This window comes from Pipistrellus hanaki (genome assembly GCF_964339955.1).
Source record: "Pipistrellus hanaki genome assembly, chromosome: X".
Lineage (NCBI taxonomy): Eukaryota > Metazoa > Chordata > Mammalia > Chiroptera > Vespertilionidae > Pipistrellus > Pipistrellus hanaki.
The window spans coordinates 39,184,831-39,203,361 of NC_140524.1; the positions used below are offsets into that span (position 1 = coordinate 39,184,831).

Below are 18,531 nucleotides of genomic sequence, written 5' to 3' on the forward strand. Positions count from 1 at the left end.
TCCTTCAATGTTCCCATTGCCATATGTCCCCCAGAAAACCGCTAGTCTGCTTTCTGTTTGTATAGATTAGTTTGCATTTTAAAGAGTTTTACATAAATGAAATCATATATTATGTACTCTTTTTTCCCCTGCCTTTTTTCACTCAATATATTTATTTTGAAATTCATTTACATTGTTATGTTGTATCAATAGTTCAATCCTTTTACTATTTATAGGTATTTCATTGTATGGATATAATACAATGTTTCTTTGTCCATTCTCCTATTGATGGACACAGGTATTTCAGTTTTTAAATAGTCATGGCTAAGTATTTGCATGTATATGAATTGCCATTTCTCTTGAGTAAATACAATAAGTCCTCACTTAATGTTGCAAATAGGTTCTTGGAAATTGCTACTTTAAGCAAAATGAAGTATAAAGAAACCAATGTTATCATAGGACTAGAGGCCAAGTGCATGAAATTCGTGCATGGGAAGGGGGGTGTCCCAAAGCCCAGCCTGCACCCTCTCCAATCTGGGATCCCTCTCAAAATCCAGGATTGCTGGCTCCCAACTGCTCACCTGCCTGCCTTCCTGATTGCCCTTAACTGCTTCTGCCTGCCTGACCACTCCCCCTAACCACTCCCCTGCCAGCCTGATTGATGCCTAACTGCTCCCCTGCCAGCCTGTTTGCCCCTAACTGCCTTCCCCTGCAGGCCTGGTCCCCCCAACCACTCTCCCCTGCAAGCCTGGGTCCCCCCTAACTGTCCTGCCCTGCAGGCCTGATCATCCACAACTACCCTCCCTTACAGACCTGGCCTCCCAACTGCTTCCCCTGCTGGCCATCTTGTGTCCACATGGGGGCAGGATCTTTGACCAGATGGGGGCCGCCATCTTGTGTGTTGGAGTGATGGTCAACCTGCATATTACTCTTATTAGATAGGATAGAGGCCTGGTGCACAAGTGGGGGCTGGCTGGTTAGTCTTGAAGGGTGTCCCAGATAAGGATAGGGGTTCCCTTGGGGCATGGGCAGCCTGGGAAAGGGGCCTGTGGTGGTTTGCAGGCTAGCTACATGCCCTGGTGACCCAAGTGGAGGCCCTGGTAACTGGGATTTATTTATCTTCTACAATTGAAACTTTGTAGCCTAGAGCGAAGCCAAGCCTCCTGCTTGCTCAGTAGTGGCAGCATTTCTGATGGGATTTACCTTCTATAATTGAAACTTTGCAGCCTGGAGTGGAGGCCTGGGCTGACCAGGGTGTGCGAAAAGCTTGGCTTCCTTCATCGCCAGGGAAACCCAAGCCTCTCCCCTGCTGGCTCTGTGGCTGCAGCCATCTTGGTTGGGATTAATTTGCATACTCATTCCTGATTGGCTTGTGGGTGTGGCTGGTAGGCACAGCTTGTGGGTGTAGTGGAGTGATGGCTAATTTGCATATTACTCTTTTATTAGATAGGATAATTGCTATAAACGAGAGTCAGGTTTTTATAGCATATTTCTGATCCCAAAAACATCACCCAATTTCTAAAGACCACAGACACGTCTAATATTAAATATTGAAGTAAATGTGAGCTATACATACATTTAAGAAAAATTAATAAAAACAATTAAGATAATTACTTTCTAACCCGCTGGTTCCAGTTCAGAGTGATGGGTAGCCAGAGCCTCTCCCAGTTGCTCAGGGTAAAAGGCAGAACCCACCTTGGACAGGATAACAGAGCACATTATGCGCACATGGTAGATTATTATTGTAGATTATGGAAGGAGAACAAAGGGTAAAATATTTAACTGCAGCAGTGTTTGACTATATTCTGTGCAGTGAGAAAACCTGAAGCCATTTTCAAGGTCCACCATTTCTTACTTCATTTCAGTCAGGTCAAATTTCTAAACTTTCTAAATCTCCGTTTTTTGGCTAATGAACAGAAAATAGGATTCTACTGAGTCTCCTATCTACCTACTCTAGGACTTCTGTGAAGATCAAATGAGGTGAGACACGGGAAAACACTTCACAAACATTTGGTTAAACTGTAAGATATTTGTACCTGGCTAGCAAGTTGTGTTCCTGGGTTGAAGAAACTCCAAGGAGGCTAGTTGCTAGGCAGAGGAAGCTGGGTGTTGCTACGTGATGTTATTACCCAGCATCCTCAGCCACCATTTCTGCTGGTTGCCACTTTTTGTGCCATTGAAGCATCGGCTGCTATTTGATGGGGTGTTGATTCTGTTGGGTGTCGCTTCAAGGTAGTGGAAGGGGGAAGCCAAGTGTTGCTTTGTCAGGTGCCAGGTCCACACTGCCGTTTCACTGTAAATGGCCAGTGCACATCACAGTAGCTCCTGCTTCTTTGAATATCTGACCCTTAGTGGTCAATGCACGTCATAGCAACCAGTCAAATGGGCTGAGGGACACTTAGCATATTAGCTATATATATATATATATTAGAAGCCCAGTGCGCGAATTTGTGCACAAGTGGGTTCCTTCAGCCTGGCCAGGGATCAGGGCCTGTTGGGGCCAGATTGGGGGAGGGACTGTGGAAGGTTGGCCAGCGGTGGGAGGTTGGCTGTGGAAGCTCACTAACCACCAGGGGCAGCTCCTGCATTGAGCATCTGCCTCCCTGGTGGTCAGTGCATATCATAGCTACCAGCTGGTCATCTGGTTGTAATGGTTGCTTAGCCTTTTATATATATAGATAGATTCCTTTCTTAATGTTTTCTTTTAAAAAAATTTATTTTATTTACTTATTTATTGTTAATCATCATCTGAGGATATCTTTTCATTGATTTTTAGAGAGAGTGGAAGAAAGGGGGAGAGAAAGAGATAGAGAAACATTGATGTGAGAGAGACATATTAATTCAGGGGTCCTCAAACTTTTTAAAGTGGGGGCCAGATCACGGCCCCTCAGAGAGCTGGAGGGCCGGACTATATGAACTACTAATTCCTACTGTAACACCTCGGCTGCGCTCACTGCCCAAAAAACCTGGCGGGCCGGATCAGACTCCTCTGCGGGCCGCATGTGGCCCGCGGGCCGTAGTTTGAAGACCCCTGTCCCTCCCACATGGCAGGGGATCAAGCCTGCAAATGAGGTGCCCAAAACCAGGACCCTTCTGTGGGCTGATGCTCTATCCACTGAGCCAATCTGGCTAGGGCCCTTTCCTAATATTTTCTCTAATGAATTTTAGTTTCAATTCTCATCCCTCTTGATTTTGGAAGTTCTCCATTAATGCTTGAATTGATTTTTAATATAAGAAAGATGAGGTACAGCATTCCTTTCTGACACCAGTGGGTTTAAATAATTGTATATTACTTACTAATTCATTGAAGTGTCTGATTCTCAGTTTTGTTCATTCTGTGGATCATGCATATGGCAAATGTAACTTTCTGCAACGTAATCATTTTCATTAACCCGTGTGGCCACGAAGCAATTTTGACAAATTGTCATTGTTTCCTGTATTTCTTTTTCCGAAGTAGAGTCTATGACAGATAAACCTTTGTTGAGATTTCACTAAGGCAATTAGATTGTTGACAGATTGTTCAAATGGAAATGGATGTAAAATAGATACATAGGATATTCAAATTAATTATAACTGAATATCTTCAATCATTCTGATAATTTTGCAGGGTAATTTTACTGGCTATTAGTGAAAAGATTTTAATAACTCTAATTGGTGATGGTGGGGTGGCAGCGGGCTTGAATAGTTAGGTTCAAGTTCTGAGAATGAACTCCTAAAATCCAAGGTTGATTAGCTTCATATGATCAGTGTTATACCTTCAGAATTCCACCTAACACCAAAACCTATATTTCAAACATAAACTTTAAGGTTGTTTCATGATCAAAGAGTTTTCCATCAGTTATACTCAAGATATTTTGGCGATCTTGGCACAACCTCAAAGAATGATGGAACAGAATGCAGAGAACTTTTCTAAGTTTTGTAAGGCAGCAGTTTGGCTGAGACACACACACACACACACACTGAAAAGAGAGGCTTCTTTGAAAACATATGAAAAGTCTTTTCTTATTTTGGAATTCTAAATTATGGCAAAAAATTCAAATGGCTCAAAACTCAGTGCACTTCTTCTGCACCGATATTCCTCCCCAAATGATCCCCAATCATTTAAGCACTTGTGGTAAGCATTTCAATAAGGTGACTGTCCTAAAAGCTGTTTCAGTATATTCAGAAACCATTCCCTTTCATCCCATCTAATATATTTGCCTTTGTTTTGTAGAAAGAAAAAGGTGAAGCAACTTAGAGATTTGGGGACATATCGCCAAATGACCTACACTTAAGCTGGTGTCGCTTCGCAAGATTTTGGTACCCAAAGCAACGGAACCGGGATTTAGCATCCTTCCTCTGATCACACATTTCTTAAAGCAAGCGTTCTTTCTGCACGTTTCCACATCCACAGTCCTCTACCCAACACCTCCTCCAAGCCCGCCCCCCGGTTCCTTCCCACTGTACCTCGCCCCCCCCCCCACCCCGCCCCCAGCATGCGCATGCGTTCTAAGAACCCCCTACACTCACGGCAGAAGCTGAGAGTATTGTCGGGGGCTATTCTCTCTCCCAGGAACATGGCGGCGAGTCAGGGAGGTGGTGGTAACAGTGGGGGCGGCGGCGGTGGAGGTGGAAGTAGTGGTGGCTGTGGCGCTGCCGGAGGAGGCGGTGGAGCCGGAGGCGGGGGAGGCGGTGGCGGGACCGCGGTGCTGCCCATCCCGGTACCGACTCTTTTCGGTCAGCCTTTCCCTCACGGGCCGCAGTGGAACCCGGGGATCTTGCAGCCTCAGCACACCGCGAGGAGCCTGGACCGGGCCCTGGAGGAGGCGGGCAACTCAGGCATCCTGAGCCTCAGCGGCAGGAAACTCCGAGACTTCCCGGGCTGCGGCTACGACCTGACAGACACCACCCAAGCAGGTGACAGGACAAAACTGTGGGGTGGCGAGGGAAAGCCAGGCTGAGAAGAGGTGGGGAGAATGGGTGGCTGCGTGGCTGTGTTGTTGGACTCTGCTGGTCTGGGCGGGAGCACAGGGCAGCTATACTGACAAAAGTCAGAGCAGCTTGTGAATGTGGGGGGCAGAGAAGGGGGTAGGGGAGAGGAAGGAATGCTGATTGAAGGATGTATGCAACCGGGTGTTATGTGGGGAGTGAAAGAGCATTATTGTTAAAGCGAGTTTCCCTAGTAAGGGGTTGGGAGGGAGGTATTGACACCTTCCTTAATGCACTTCTTCCAACTCTCCTGGATGTTTCCATCTTTCCAGGAGTGGGGGAGAAGAGACAATACATAAAACCATAACCTACACATATTTCTTAAAGGCGTATGTGCCTGCAAGAATGGTATATCCCTTTTCATAGTACAGCAGCAGTATTGCCACGGTTTTGTGTTTTAATCATCTTAGACTATGCTTGTCTTCTTGTCACGTATGCCTTAAAGACCGACATTTTTCATTTTCCTGGTGTTGAGAAGGTAGTGGTGCTTAAATTAGTATTTGCTGCAAATTAAATCATTAATCACATGTCTGGTTACTAGGGGCAAGAATCTTTGTTTCATATTAGTCTTAATTTTTATAGCAAAAATAGCACAAAATTTTAAGAGCATTTTTGAGAAACAATGAGCTCCATTTTTTATGGAGTTGTGTGTTAATGGCTTATCATTTTGGATGAAAAATTGGCTATTGAAATGTTCTAGATATACTTACTTTCTGGTACTCTTTGTTGTGGATGGCATTTTTTGTTATGAATGCACTCTCTTTCCCCTCTGCCTTATAACCTATGCTGAATATTTTAGGAGTGTTGAATATTTGGGTGTAAAGAAAGATTTTTTTTTGCTTTTCATAATCTTTAAATTTGTTATTTATGTCTGCTTTCATTTGCTTTGCTGAAAGAAATAATGGACAAAATTATTTTGATAGTGTAGCAGTTTTCAACAATGTAGTAAGTAAATTCACCCATAATGAGAAGTAATAAATGGCTTCTTATTTTCCTAACACGATTTCAGTGTATTCAGTTTCTGGCTGTTAAATCAAAGTATGTGCTTGGAGAAAGGTGGGGAGAGAAGGACACCCTAAAACTGAATTATTCCACCCAATTAATCTTTCAGGAATTACCCTAAGAACTATAAATGTGTATTTGATCACTGATTTTGTATTTTGGAAAGCATGTTTGAGTATTTCCTCCTTCACTCTGAACAGATTTCCTAGGCAGTATGTGCACATATTCATGGGTACATTGGCAAGATATTATACTACTTGGTATGTTCTTCAGAGGCTTCAAGAGAAATGGTTTCAAACTGTCATTATTGGGATATATTGTTTTGCTTATTATTTTTTTATAACCTCTAAAGGATCTCTCTTTCTGTGGGACACAGTTTAAGCATCTTAGCTTGGCATTCAGGGCTTTCTTTCACCGTCTGGCTCCAATTTACTATTGCAACTTTACCTCCCCCAAAGCTTCTACATAGAACCCTCTGTTCCAACTAGGTTAACTCCCTGTCCCTCAAATATTTCTGCCTCATCTTTGTACAAGGTCATCCACATGCTTGGGATTTACTTCCTTTCCCCACCTATTTAATTTTGTTCAAGGCCCAGCTTTTCCAAGAAACTGTCTCCAACTCCCTTAGTACTTAGCAGTCTCCTGTTTCTTTTGAATTCCCATGGTATTTATTGTCTTTACCATTTACTTGCTAGTATTGGCTTTATTTTCTTTTTATGTTTGTGTCTTTCTGTCTCTGAGGAGATGGAGAGCTCCTTAAAGGAAGGGAACATGTCATATACTTGGTTAGTCTTCTCATTATATATTGCTTATGTTGTACTTGATAATATTTTTTTCATAAATATGAGTATCATGTGGTTATAATTGTTAGCTTTTAAGCCTTCAGTTGGTTTTCTGAGGCAGGCATTAATAGAAACCAGAACCATATTTGTTCTTGGTAAAGCATTCATTTATCATGAACTTTATCAGGGTCTTTTAACACAGGACTTTTTGAGATAATTCTACTTCATTTTACTTTTTTTCTTCAGGTGAATGTATGTTCCTTATGGGAACACATCAGAATTTAGGTGAGAAATCTGTGAGTGACTCATTTGCTTTTTTTTTTCTTTTTGATAAAATTCAGCCATGAACTATTTAGGGGCAGTATTTTAGTGTGCAAGATTAGTATGTGTTATATATAAGTGAAAGGTGAAAGTAGGTATACTGGAACTGAAGAAAAATAGAGCCTGTTTGAGATTTTATATACATAAGCACACATATACCCACAAACACATATACATAGATTCATTGAATATCCTTTGTTTGATTAGCACAGTTGTTTGTTAATATTGCTATAATTAAAATGACTCTCAGTGGGATAATGGTTCAGAACCAAACTGCTTAGACTACCATATAATGGTTTATTGGATTGGGAAGAGCCTGGAAAAAGAAGAATCTGGGTTTAAAAAAATTAGATTAGAGGGAAAATTGATAAATTTCAAAGGAAGCAGGGAGAGCTTTTTGCATTATTTTGCTGTTCCTTACATATACATAAGATGAAATAGGCCATTGGTTCTCCACCTTGGCTGCACATTGAAACCACAAGGGAGTGTTTATCTTAAACAAAACAAAACTATCCCTGGGCCCCACCCCAAACCAGTTAAATCAGAATCTCAGGGGTTAAGAGACTTAAAAAAAAAAGTCTTCCTAGTGCTTCTAATGTGCAATCAAATAACTCTAAATAACTTATTTTTTAAGGCACTCAAGAAACATTTATTGTTTGAATGACTGAGAACTGATTAAAGTTTACTGACAAACCTAAAGCCATTAGTTAAGAGGGTCAAAATCCAAAGTAGTGACTAAGTCTTTAAGTTCTAGTTGTGTGAAGCAGAGATTCATTTTTTAAAAACTCATGTGATGTCTATAGTGAATAAAAACTTACCAGGAAGCTATAGTTTTTTCAGTTCCCATGCATTGTTCTGGTTTACATTTAATACTGTTTTATAAATTTGCATTAAGAAAATAGTGCTCCCAAAACTTGTAGCAGCAAAATCTTGTTTTCTCTATTAATAGTCTTGCTATGAGGGAAAATGGACAGTAGGTAGCAGTTGGCAAAGTTTATCCTGTGTCTTTTTACCTCTACATTTCTGGGGCTTGTTATTCTTCACCTGCCCTCTCCCTCCTGCTGCCTTTCTTGTTTCTTTTTCCCTCTTCAGCTTCACTCTGCTTCCTTTCCTGGGTTGGAGCTCAAAGCTAACCAATTATTGCAGCCTTCCAGGAGATTAACATTTAAAAGGAGCGTTAGCTAATTTCCTTGAGTCTCCAATTGATGGTTTGTGCTTGTGACTTTTTTTGAAAAGATCTGCCTGCCTGACACGTTTTGATTAAAATCGTCACCGATATAAAGATGTAAAAACAGGCGTCAGTAAGTTGATAACTCATTTTGGGAAAGTAGTTGACTCTTGTAATATCCCATCTTTGATGATCTATAGGTAGGCTTGGCAAGACAAAGGGAAATTCCCTAAAACTTTTTCGTCTGTTTGGATACTGTGATAATCTGTTGGCCTAAAAAGAACTTGAAAATGATTTTAGTCGCATATTTGACTTTGTCACCCATGCTACAAATAAGTCTGAGCCTACTTGGAGCTGCTCCCTCTGCTTTTTCATACCTCTTTATATCCATAAACAATAGGTCTGTGAAACAGATTTATGAATTCTTACATACATCTGATTGTGCTGTGTCCTGATTAATCACATGCTTTCCTGTATACCAAGAGTCAACTCTAGTATTTCCTACATGTGCTGGTTCACCTCTTCAACTGTGGGGCATGGTGCATTGTATCAGGTTGTAAAATGGAGCCAGATAAACTTTGCAGCATCTGATTTTTTTTAAATGGAGTGTTATTTTTATTAGAGAAGTTTTATGTTCACAGCAAGATTGAGCAGAAAGTACAATGAGTTTCTACATATGTATAGGTTTCCCTATTATCAACATCCCCCACCACATTGACACATTTGTTATAATTTATGAACCCACATTGACACATCATTATCACCCAAAGTCCCTGGTTTACATTAGGGCTCACTCTTGGTGTTGTACATTTTGTGGGTTTGAACAAATATATGATAACATGTATTCACTTTAAGTGCTGTATAGAAGAGTTTTACCGCTCTCAAAACCCTCTGTGCTTTTCCAATTTATCCCACCTCCACCTCACCCCCCATTCCTGGCAACCACTCATCTTTTTATTGTAGCAACATTTGATTTTGTTACATAGGTGAAGGCCTTCTCAGTGCATTCAGTGGAATGAGTTTGTGATTTTGTGGCCTGATTCAAATATCTGCTTTGTTTTATGTAAGAAATGTCTTCCTGAAAAATTCAATGTGAAGCACATTTTTGACAATTAACTCACATTTTAAAACTACATTTTTATTGATTTTAGAGAGAAAAAGAAAGGGAGAGATAGAAACATTAATGATGAGAGAGAATTATTGATCTGCTGCCTCCTGCATGCTTCCCATTGGAGGATCAAGCCCGCAACCCAGGGTGTGCCCTTAACCAGAACCGAACCCGGGACCCTTCAGTCCCCAGGCTGATGCTCTATCTACTGAGCCAAACTGGCGGGCATTGACTCACATTTTAATTGCTCTATATTGACTTGAGTTGCTGGACCTTGTAGTTATTTCTTTTATTCAGTGATGAATTCTTCTATAGCATAAATATTTACCTTTTAATTTCTTCCCTTTACAAGTTACAATAAAAATGTTATCTTAAATTGCAGGGCACATTTTTTCATTAAAATAATAGCATTTATATGGCTCTTTATAAGTTTTGAAGCAATTTCATATATATTATCCTATTGTATCCTAATAATAACCCTGTAAGCTTGTCAGAGTACAAAGTACTCCTTGTTGAGAGAGGTTAAGTGATTTGCCCAAAGTTAAATGACTAGTGTATGGCAGAGTGTGGGTCAGAAGCTAGGTTTTTCAACTCTAGCACTCACTATTCAAATGTTACTTCCATTGTAACACATTTCCTTATAACGAAGCTATTATTAAACACTATGTTAATAAATAGCTTTTTTTCTGGAAAAAAAATAAATGCTTGTTTAACTTCATAGGTTATATGTTTTTGTTTGCAATATTTTTTGTTTTGTGTGTGGTTTTTGCATAGCTTGTCTTAGTGTCTCTCTGATGATTTCAGAATAGACTCATTAAGCAAGCATTTATTGAACTCCAATTTTGAAAACATTGTGGCCAATAGGAAAGAAAGACATGGTTGAATGTGTTCAGTAACAATTAGAAAAGAATTATGTAACAGTGCTTAAGATTGTACACTTTTATAAAGTATACAATAAGTGATATGGAACTGTGGCATAAGGCTTAATTTTATTGGGGGTTAAGTTAGTTTGAGAAAGCTTCCTGTAAAATTAGGTATTTCCTGACTCTTGAGGTAAACAATCAGTATGGGATCAAGTTTTGATTAGGCGGGAGTGACAGTTGCAGAATTTCAGGGGAGAAATTGCATGGTGGATACAGAGTTGAGAATGACATTGTGCTTTAAGGTTTGTTAACTAAGGTTTGTTCTGTGTTTTCTCAAACACACTTAGAGGCTGAGAGGTGTGAACTGGTGGAGATTTCAGTGTTAGAATGCAAGAGGAGGAGGGAGGACCTTCATTTGGGATGGGGAGCTGTTAGCCATTAAAGAGAGGAGTAACCTAACTTTTGCAAACATGAAGGTGAAGGTAGATGTCTGGGGACACTAATGCCTTACGTTTTAATCTTAAAGAAGTGAAGTATATCATCAGGGTGAACAAGCTTGGTGAGCACAAGAAAGGTATGAAGTAGAGCAAAATGCTTTAAGGAGTCAGTATGGAGAATAAGTCAGTTTAGAATTAGACTGTGTGGTAAGCAACTAAAGTAGTTGCTTTTGGAATATCTGAGCTTATCATGTTTTCAGAAAAAAGAATTATATATTGTATTACAGGCAAGAGAACTTAAGTGGTGATTGGGATATTTCAGAATTGGGATTATAGGAACTTTCCTTAAAATTTAAATTTTTGATCTAGATTATTGGTAATTCAAATAATCATTTGTATATTCATCTCCAGAAGCATAAAGGTGGACAAAATCCAGAACCTTATTGATAGTGTAAGAGATAATGTTAGAAACACTTTTCATAAATACAAGTAATTGAGAACTTACAGCATATTGGTCCTGGGAGGTGGTATTTGTTTAAGTTTTAAGATATACAGTGAAACTTTGCAAAAAGGCATATAACTCTCCAAGCCTATCCCAGTAGGCCACTTTAAGGGATACTTAAACTGTGTGATGCCCATGCTCTTTCTACAGAGGCTGTTTGTCATCATGATCTAGAAAGGGAAATACTTTCTATTTCCTTTTTTCTCTAGATTTTGAGTATATTCAGATATTTATTGAAGCATTGTAATACTCTTAATCAGTTCTTGAAAAGCTTGAGAAAGTTTTGTTTGCTTCCCTTTTATAGAAAAAATAATAATCTTACACTCCAGGGAACTATTTAATATAATTAAAGGAAACTGTACAAGTCAGTTTTATAACAATAATTTGAGTTGTGTTTAGTCTTACTTTAAACTAGTGCACTCAGTCTGTTAAAGGTCAAACTTTTAAAATCATTGTATTTCTCCTGTTTCAAATAAACTATAAATTGATAGCATTCCACTTATAGAATGCCAGTCAATGGACTGTAATGGATAAATTAAATAATGGAAAATTAAAAATGAAAAATTTTAAAGAAAATTGTCTTTTTTTTTTTTTAATAGGGAAGTAAGTCCTTTCCTGTTTGTGGAAATTATTGATTCTGTATACTCTCTTATAATTTGTCACAGTGATTGTTGTCACTTTATCTTTAAATTAATAGCTTCAGTCTCAGTAGATTTTTATGTATAATATTAGGGACTCAAGGTAACAAGAACCAGAAATAAAGTAACTGTGGCATAAACTTTTATTTAGATTTTATGGAGACCAACTGATTCTGGAATATCTGTGAATTTGGATTTCACTAAAAAAAAAATGGCTTCATTAAATGATTATATTAATAAGAGATTTAGAATGTGTAGTGTAGAATTTTCCCCTCTTAAAAAATTACAGTGTGTAAATCCTTAATACTTAGAGCTGGGCTGGCTTTAGCTCAGTGGTTCCTTCGACTACAATACTTAGAGCTAATTGGTTGGGATGTCAGTGTCAATGGGAAATCAATTACTTTTAAAGATATTTATAAATTAAAAATAGTAAATTGAACATAGATAATTGTCTCTTTAAACTACTTTAATGGGTTTGTGAGAATGGATTTGTTGTATTTATTTTATGTATATGGACAAGGTTGTAAAGTTGCTGCCTTTAAGGAATTCTACCTAATAAAAGAGTAATATGCAAATTAACCACCACTCCGCTACACCCACAAGCCACACCCATTAGCTGCGCCCACCAGCCAATCAGAGCGAGTATGCAAATAAACCCAACCAAGATGGCTACCAGGAGGGAGGCTTGGGTTTCCCAGGCAATGGAAGAAGCCAAGCTTTCTGCCTGACCTAGCCGGCCTAAGCCTCCACTCAAGGCTACAAAGTTTCAATTATAGAAGGTAAACAAATCCAAACAGAAATGGCAGCAGCCAGGGGGCAAGCAGGAGCCTTGGCTGGCCTGCAAACCATCACGGGCTGCCCCATGCCCCAAGGGAACCCCCACCCTGATCCTGGACACCCTTCAGAGCAAACCAGCTGGCCCCCACCCATGCACCAGGCCTTTATCCTAATAAAAGAGTAAAAGGCAGATTGACCATCACTCCAACACACAAGATGGCTTCCCCATGTGGTCAAAGATCCTGTCCCCATGTGGACACAAGATGGCCACCACAAGATGGCCAGCAGGGAAGGGCAGTTGGGAGGCACCATGCATGCTAGGGAGGACAGTTGGGAGGCACCAAGCCAGCAAGGAAGGGCAGTTGAAGACAATACACTCTGCAGGGGAAGGCAGTTAGGGGTGACCAGGCTGGCAGAGGAGGGAAGTTGGGGGCAAACAGGCTGGCAGGGGAGCAGTTAGGTATCAATCAGGCTGGCAGGGGAGTGGTTAGGGGGTGATCAGGCTGGCAGACAGAAGTGGTTGGGGGAAATCAGGAAGGCAGGCAGGTGAGCAGTTGGGAGCCAACAGTTCTGATTGTGAGAGTGATGTCCTACTGCCGGTTTAGGCCCGATCCCACCGGCAGTTGGACATCCCTTGAGGGGTTCCAGATTGGAGAGGATGCAGGCTGGGCTTGGGGGATCCCCCTACCCCCCGCCCTGTGCATGAATTTCATGCACCAGGCCTCTAGTTATTTAATAGTGGTATAAAATAAGTATTCGCATATCTATTATATGGGTTAAATTGCTGGTTCACAACCTGGGGAAGACTAGTTCTGAGGGAATGATATTTAGTAATGTCTTGAGACACTTTTGATTGTCACAACTTGGGGTTGCTGGTGACATCTAGTGTTTAGAGGCCAGGGATGCTACTAAGCTGCCAGCAGTGAACAGGACTACCCAAACCACAAAGACGTATCTGCTTCAAAATACCAATGATACCAAGACTGAGAAATGCAGTGCTAGTGTAAGACAAATGTCATAAGTGAAAACAAAGTGTAATTCAGGTTCAAAGTGAGTGAGATGACATCTAATTGTATTGGTAGAGCATCAGAAAGGGCTTTATAAAGGAGACCGAGGATGGGGCTTGAAGGAGGATCTGATTTTATAATTACTCATAAAAGGAGGTAACTAAATGAATATTGACATCTCAGAGTCTCTTCAAACTTAAAATACCAACAAAACAAAACAACTCTTGTTATTGAGCCCAGACCCCCTGGTCATCCAAACCAGAAACTTGGGAATGACTCTGGACTCTTTTCCTCTCTTACCGTCTATATCTAATTAGGAACTAAGGTCTGTGGTCTTTGAATAGCTTTCAGATCTGTTTCCTTCCTGTCTATTCTCACTACCATTGTTGTTCAGGTCCTTCCCTCCTCACCATTAACTGGACTCATCAACAGCTATCCTGCATGATCTATCTTCCTCACTTTTGGTCAAATCCAGTTAGTCCTTCACATTGTAGCCAGAGTACTCTTTCTAATATGCAAATCTGATTGTCACCTGTGCTGGGCCAGCACAGCCAAGGGTTCCACGAACCTGAGGGGAGGAGGAAGGATTAAAAAAAAGACAGACAAAGAGAATAAGCTGGGGCCCTGTGCTTCTCCTGTGCCTTTCTGAGGCCACAGAGAGAGATCCAGATGGCAAGCTGATGATTTATTTTATAGTCAGAGGTATAAAAGGTAGTGGTCACCATAGTTACAATGTTCTTGTGAGTTTCACTTGTTTTGGAAGGACTTGCTGCACCTCCCACAGCCCATTAGCTAACCAGGAAGGATCTAGGGAACTTCCTAAGGTCAAGCTTAATTATGCTAAGAGGGCTGTGCCCTCTAAGCTGAGACTTATTTGTGGCTTTGCCAACATGTCAGTCCGAGATTTAACCCTATAGTTGCTCCCTACACCTCCCTTCCAGAGTCTCCTCAAACTTAAAATATTGTTTGCTTTTATTTTTAAGCTACTACAGTAAAACTTACACATTAAGAAGAAAGCTCTGACTATTAGACAATAACAGAACAATGCCAATATAAAACCCAAAATACAGACATGTTAACATTTTAAAACTTGAACATCAAGAACAAAACTCTGGCTATTAAAACAATAACAAAACAATGCCAATGCAATACAGCAATGAGAGAGAAATAAAACTACAGACATGTTAACAGTTTCAGCTACAAAATGAAAGTTATCTACTCAGAGTTCTCAGATTTGGCCGAACAAGACTTTACAGAAAACTGGTAGCTCACCAAAGCTAGTCAGCATCTTGGTCCCTTGCTTAGCCTTCATTTTTTGTCTTCTGCATCACTGTCATTGGGGCAACTCTCAGTCTTTTGAACAAAGGAACAAGGAGTTTCTCTGGGTCCCCTGTACCTCCTCCAGCCGCCAGTGCTGCTTCTCCCTCTTCTTGATGAGGAAGCACCACAGCTGCTGCAGATTGGCGAGCCTCTGTGGGATGGTCTTGGCATTCAGGCTGCTGCTGTTGTTGATGATTCTGGCTTCTCTAGAAGATGCTGTCGGTGACAAGATGTTGTCAATGCGAGGCTGGTGCTGTTGGATTTCCTTCTGAAGGGTCTGTTTTTTTCTTTATAGTCCTCAGATTTGGACAGTCTTAATTTCCCATGTTTTACACCTAACTATTACTAAACATTGCTCCCTACCTTCATTTTTGCTTTCTGCACACATGCCTTAAGGGGGCCTTCTTTCACCTTATAATTGTAGTTCCCCCGAACTCGGGCCCCATGTTGGGTGCCACATGTACTGGGCCAGTACAGCCAAGGGTTCCATGAGTCTGAGGGGGTGTGGTGAAGGATTAAAGAAAAGACAGACAAAGAGAATAAGTTGGGGCCCTGTGCTTCTCCTGTGCCTGACTGAGGCCACAGAGAGAGATCCAGACAGCAAGCTGGTGCTTTATTTTATAGTCAGAGGTAAACAAGGTAGTGGTCACCATAGTTACAATGTTCTTGTGAGTTTCACTTGTTTTGGAAGCACTTGCTGCACCTCCCACAGCCCATCAGGTACCTTACCCAGGAAGGATCTAGGGAACTTCCTAAGGTCAAGCTTAATTATGCTAAGAGGGCTGTGCCCTCTAAGCTGAGACTTGTTTGTGGCTTTGCCAACACGTCAGTCCGAGATTTAACCCTGTAGCTGCTCCCTAGAGTCACTTGTAACTACTAAAACACCTGGAATGAGTAAGCCAGCTCCTTAACAATAGATGGCTTATTCCTTGTTTTGAACACTTAAAAATGTGAAAACAAGCTAATACATAAATTATGCTTTATATAACTGGTGATTTTAATTAAAAAAATTTCCCATTACAATTTATATTCAATATTACTTTGTATTAGTTTGAGGTGTACAGCATAGTGGTTAGACAATGATATACTTTACAAAGTGATTCCCCTATATTTCCAGTACCTACTGGATACCATACATTAGTTATTACAGTATTACTGAATATACTAGCATGTTCTATGCTGTACTTTAGATTCCCATGACTATTTTGTAACTACCAATTTGTGCTTCTTAATCCCTTCACCTTTTTCATTCAGTCCCCCAACCCCCTCTCATCTGGCAACCATCAGTCTGTTTCAATTTTGTTTGTTTGATTTTTTGTTCTTTAGATTCCACATATAAGTGCAATCATATGCTATTTGTCTTTCTCTGACTGACTTATTTTGAGACAAGCCAGTAAGCCAGGAGAAGTGGAATAGGGAAACAGATAGCTGAACAAACTTACATCAATTTACAACAGATGCAGAAGGTCACCTCCCTAGAAATAATATCTAGGCCTCGGTCGTATTTAAGCTCCAAACCCAGAAAAGTACAAAACCAGGTGGGTGACACTAGCACCAGCTGTGATGACTGACGACTCCCTGCCCTGACGCTGACCAATTAGTGAAGACCCAAAAGCAACCAACTTAGAAAACTGATGAATTTTGTATTGAAACCTCTGCTGAAACCTCCCCTAAGATTCCTGCTTGTAAGAAAGAAATAAAGCCTCAAGACAAAGGGTGCAGCTTGTGCTCTTCCTCTGGGGACCCTCCCATTATTCCCTTTCCCCTCTTCTTCCCCTATAGGCATGCATCTCCTAAACCTTAAGGGACCTCACAAGACTTGCAACCTGGGGAGCAATGGGCAGCAGCAGGCTAATCCCCTGAACCTGTTCCCAAGACCCCCTTTTCTCTGACTTCCCAGAGAGCTAGGGCAGCCCAGCCTAGGTTCTCCTGTTGCTGCTTCTATACTAAGCCCATTCTTATTTTACTGTCCCCAGCTTTAATAAATGTTCCCTCATAGTCATCTGGACTCCTGTTGTGAAATTTTTCCCACACGAAGTCAATAACCCACACTCTGCTGGCTGACCCTAGGCAGATCCGCCAAGGACCAGATCCTTTTATGGTAATAATTATTCTATACCTCTGGTATAGCAGCTGTGATCCTTTGCTGCAATGAACACATTTCCTGGATTGTAGCATTCACCTTTAATTTAATAACTTCTGGAAAAAAATACTACCACAATAAGCACATACACGAATTTCAGAAATATTAACATTAGAAGAAAATTTGCATTGTAAAATAAAAAATATGCTATTTATTTACATTTCTCTTATTGATTTGGAAGTTCTTTAAATATAGTTACTTTGTTGTCACTCCAACACTTTCATTAGAGGTATAAAATAAGAAAGAAGCATGGCAATCCAATATGCCGACTTTTGTTCTATGTGTGTAACGTAACCTAGTGGAATGGCTCTGCCATGTGTTCATTTGATGATCATGCACATCTCCATAAAGTCCACATTGACAAGGCTCAACTACAGTGTATAGGGCACTCATTAAGTAGGTGTTAAACTAATTTGTTCAGTTAAGCCTGGGTGCCTTTCCAGGTCCTCCACAATTTGTCTCTTCCCACTTCCCCTGTGTTTCCCACTACTTTCATATATGTATCCTTTTCTCCAGTCAAATTGGACTCATTGGCTCCCTGACTTTTCTTTTTACTGCTTTGTTATATTATTTTAAAAAATGGAAAACTATTATAAAAGAAAAAAGAAATAACAGCTTATTATTGGTTTATAAGGAGAGATATGATTCTTTACCTGTTGCAAATTAACTGTTTTTTTCCTATGTTTTTTATTATTGTCATGTTACATCATTGGATATGTTTTTTTATTTTAGAACTAGAGGCCTGGTGCACAAAATTTGTGCATGGAGTTGTGTGTGCGTGTGTGTTCCTCAGCCCAGCCTGCACCCTCTCCAATCTGGGACCCCTTTAGGGACATCCCTCTCACAATCCAGGCCTGCTGGCTCCCAACTGCTCACTTGCCTACCAGCCTGATTGCCCCTAACTGCTTCAGCCTGCCAGCCTGATCACCTCCTAACTACTCCCCTGTCAGCTTGATAGATGCCTTACTGCTCTGCTGCTGGCCCAATTGCCCCCTAACTGCCCTCCCCCACAGGCCGGGTAACCCCCAAGTGCCCTCTGCTGCTTGCCCAGTAACCCTTAATTGCCCTCCCTTGCCAGCCTGGTCCACCACAACTGCTCTTCTCTGCTGGCCCAGTAACCCCTAACTGCCCTCCCTTGGAGGCCTGATCACCCCCAACTGCCCTTCCCTGCAAGCCTGGGTCCCCCCCAACTCCCCTCCCCTGCAGGCTGGGTCCCCCCAACTGCTTTCCCTTGCAGGCTTGGTCCCTCCCAACTGCCCTCTCCTGCTGGCCTGATTGCCCCCAACTGCCCTCCCCTGCAGGCCTAGTCCCCCCCAACTGCCCTCCCCTGCAGGCTGTGTCCCCCCAACTGCTTTCCCTTGCAGTCCTAGTCCCCCCCAACTCCCCTCTCCTGCAGGCTGGGTCCCCCCCAATACCCTCTCTTGTAAGCCTGGTCCCTCCCAACTGCCTTCCCCTGCTGGCCCAATCCCCCCCCCACAACTGCCCTCCCCTGCTGGCCTTGTCCCCCCAACTGCCC

General features: G+C 41.3%; 1 protein-coding gene across 4 annotated transcripts in view; it reads left to right on the top strand.

Annotated features, from left to right (window-relative positions):
- Positions 1-4,485: 4,485 nt before the first annotated feature.
- Positions 4,486-18,531, top strand: part of LRCH2 (leucine rich repeats and calponin homology domain containing 2) — a 123,240-nt gene continuing 109,194 nt past the window's right edge. For 2 of the 4 annotated variants that reach the window (XM_084870283.1, XM_084870282.1), the window contains exon 1: positions 4,486-4,875. In XM_084870283.1, the coding sequence (XP_084726409.1) occupies positions 4,536-4,875 (340 nt within the window). In that variant the 5' untranslated portion in view covers positions 4,486-4,535. The remainder of the gene's footprint in view (positions 4,876-18,531) is intronic. The other 2 variants (XM_084870281.1, XM_084870284.1) reach the window with 2 other exon arrangements.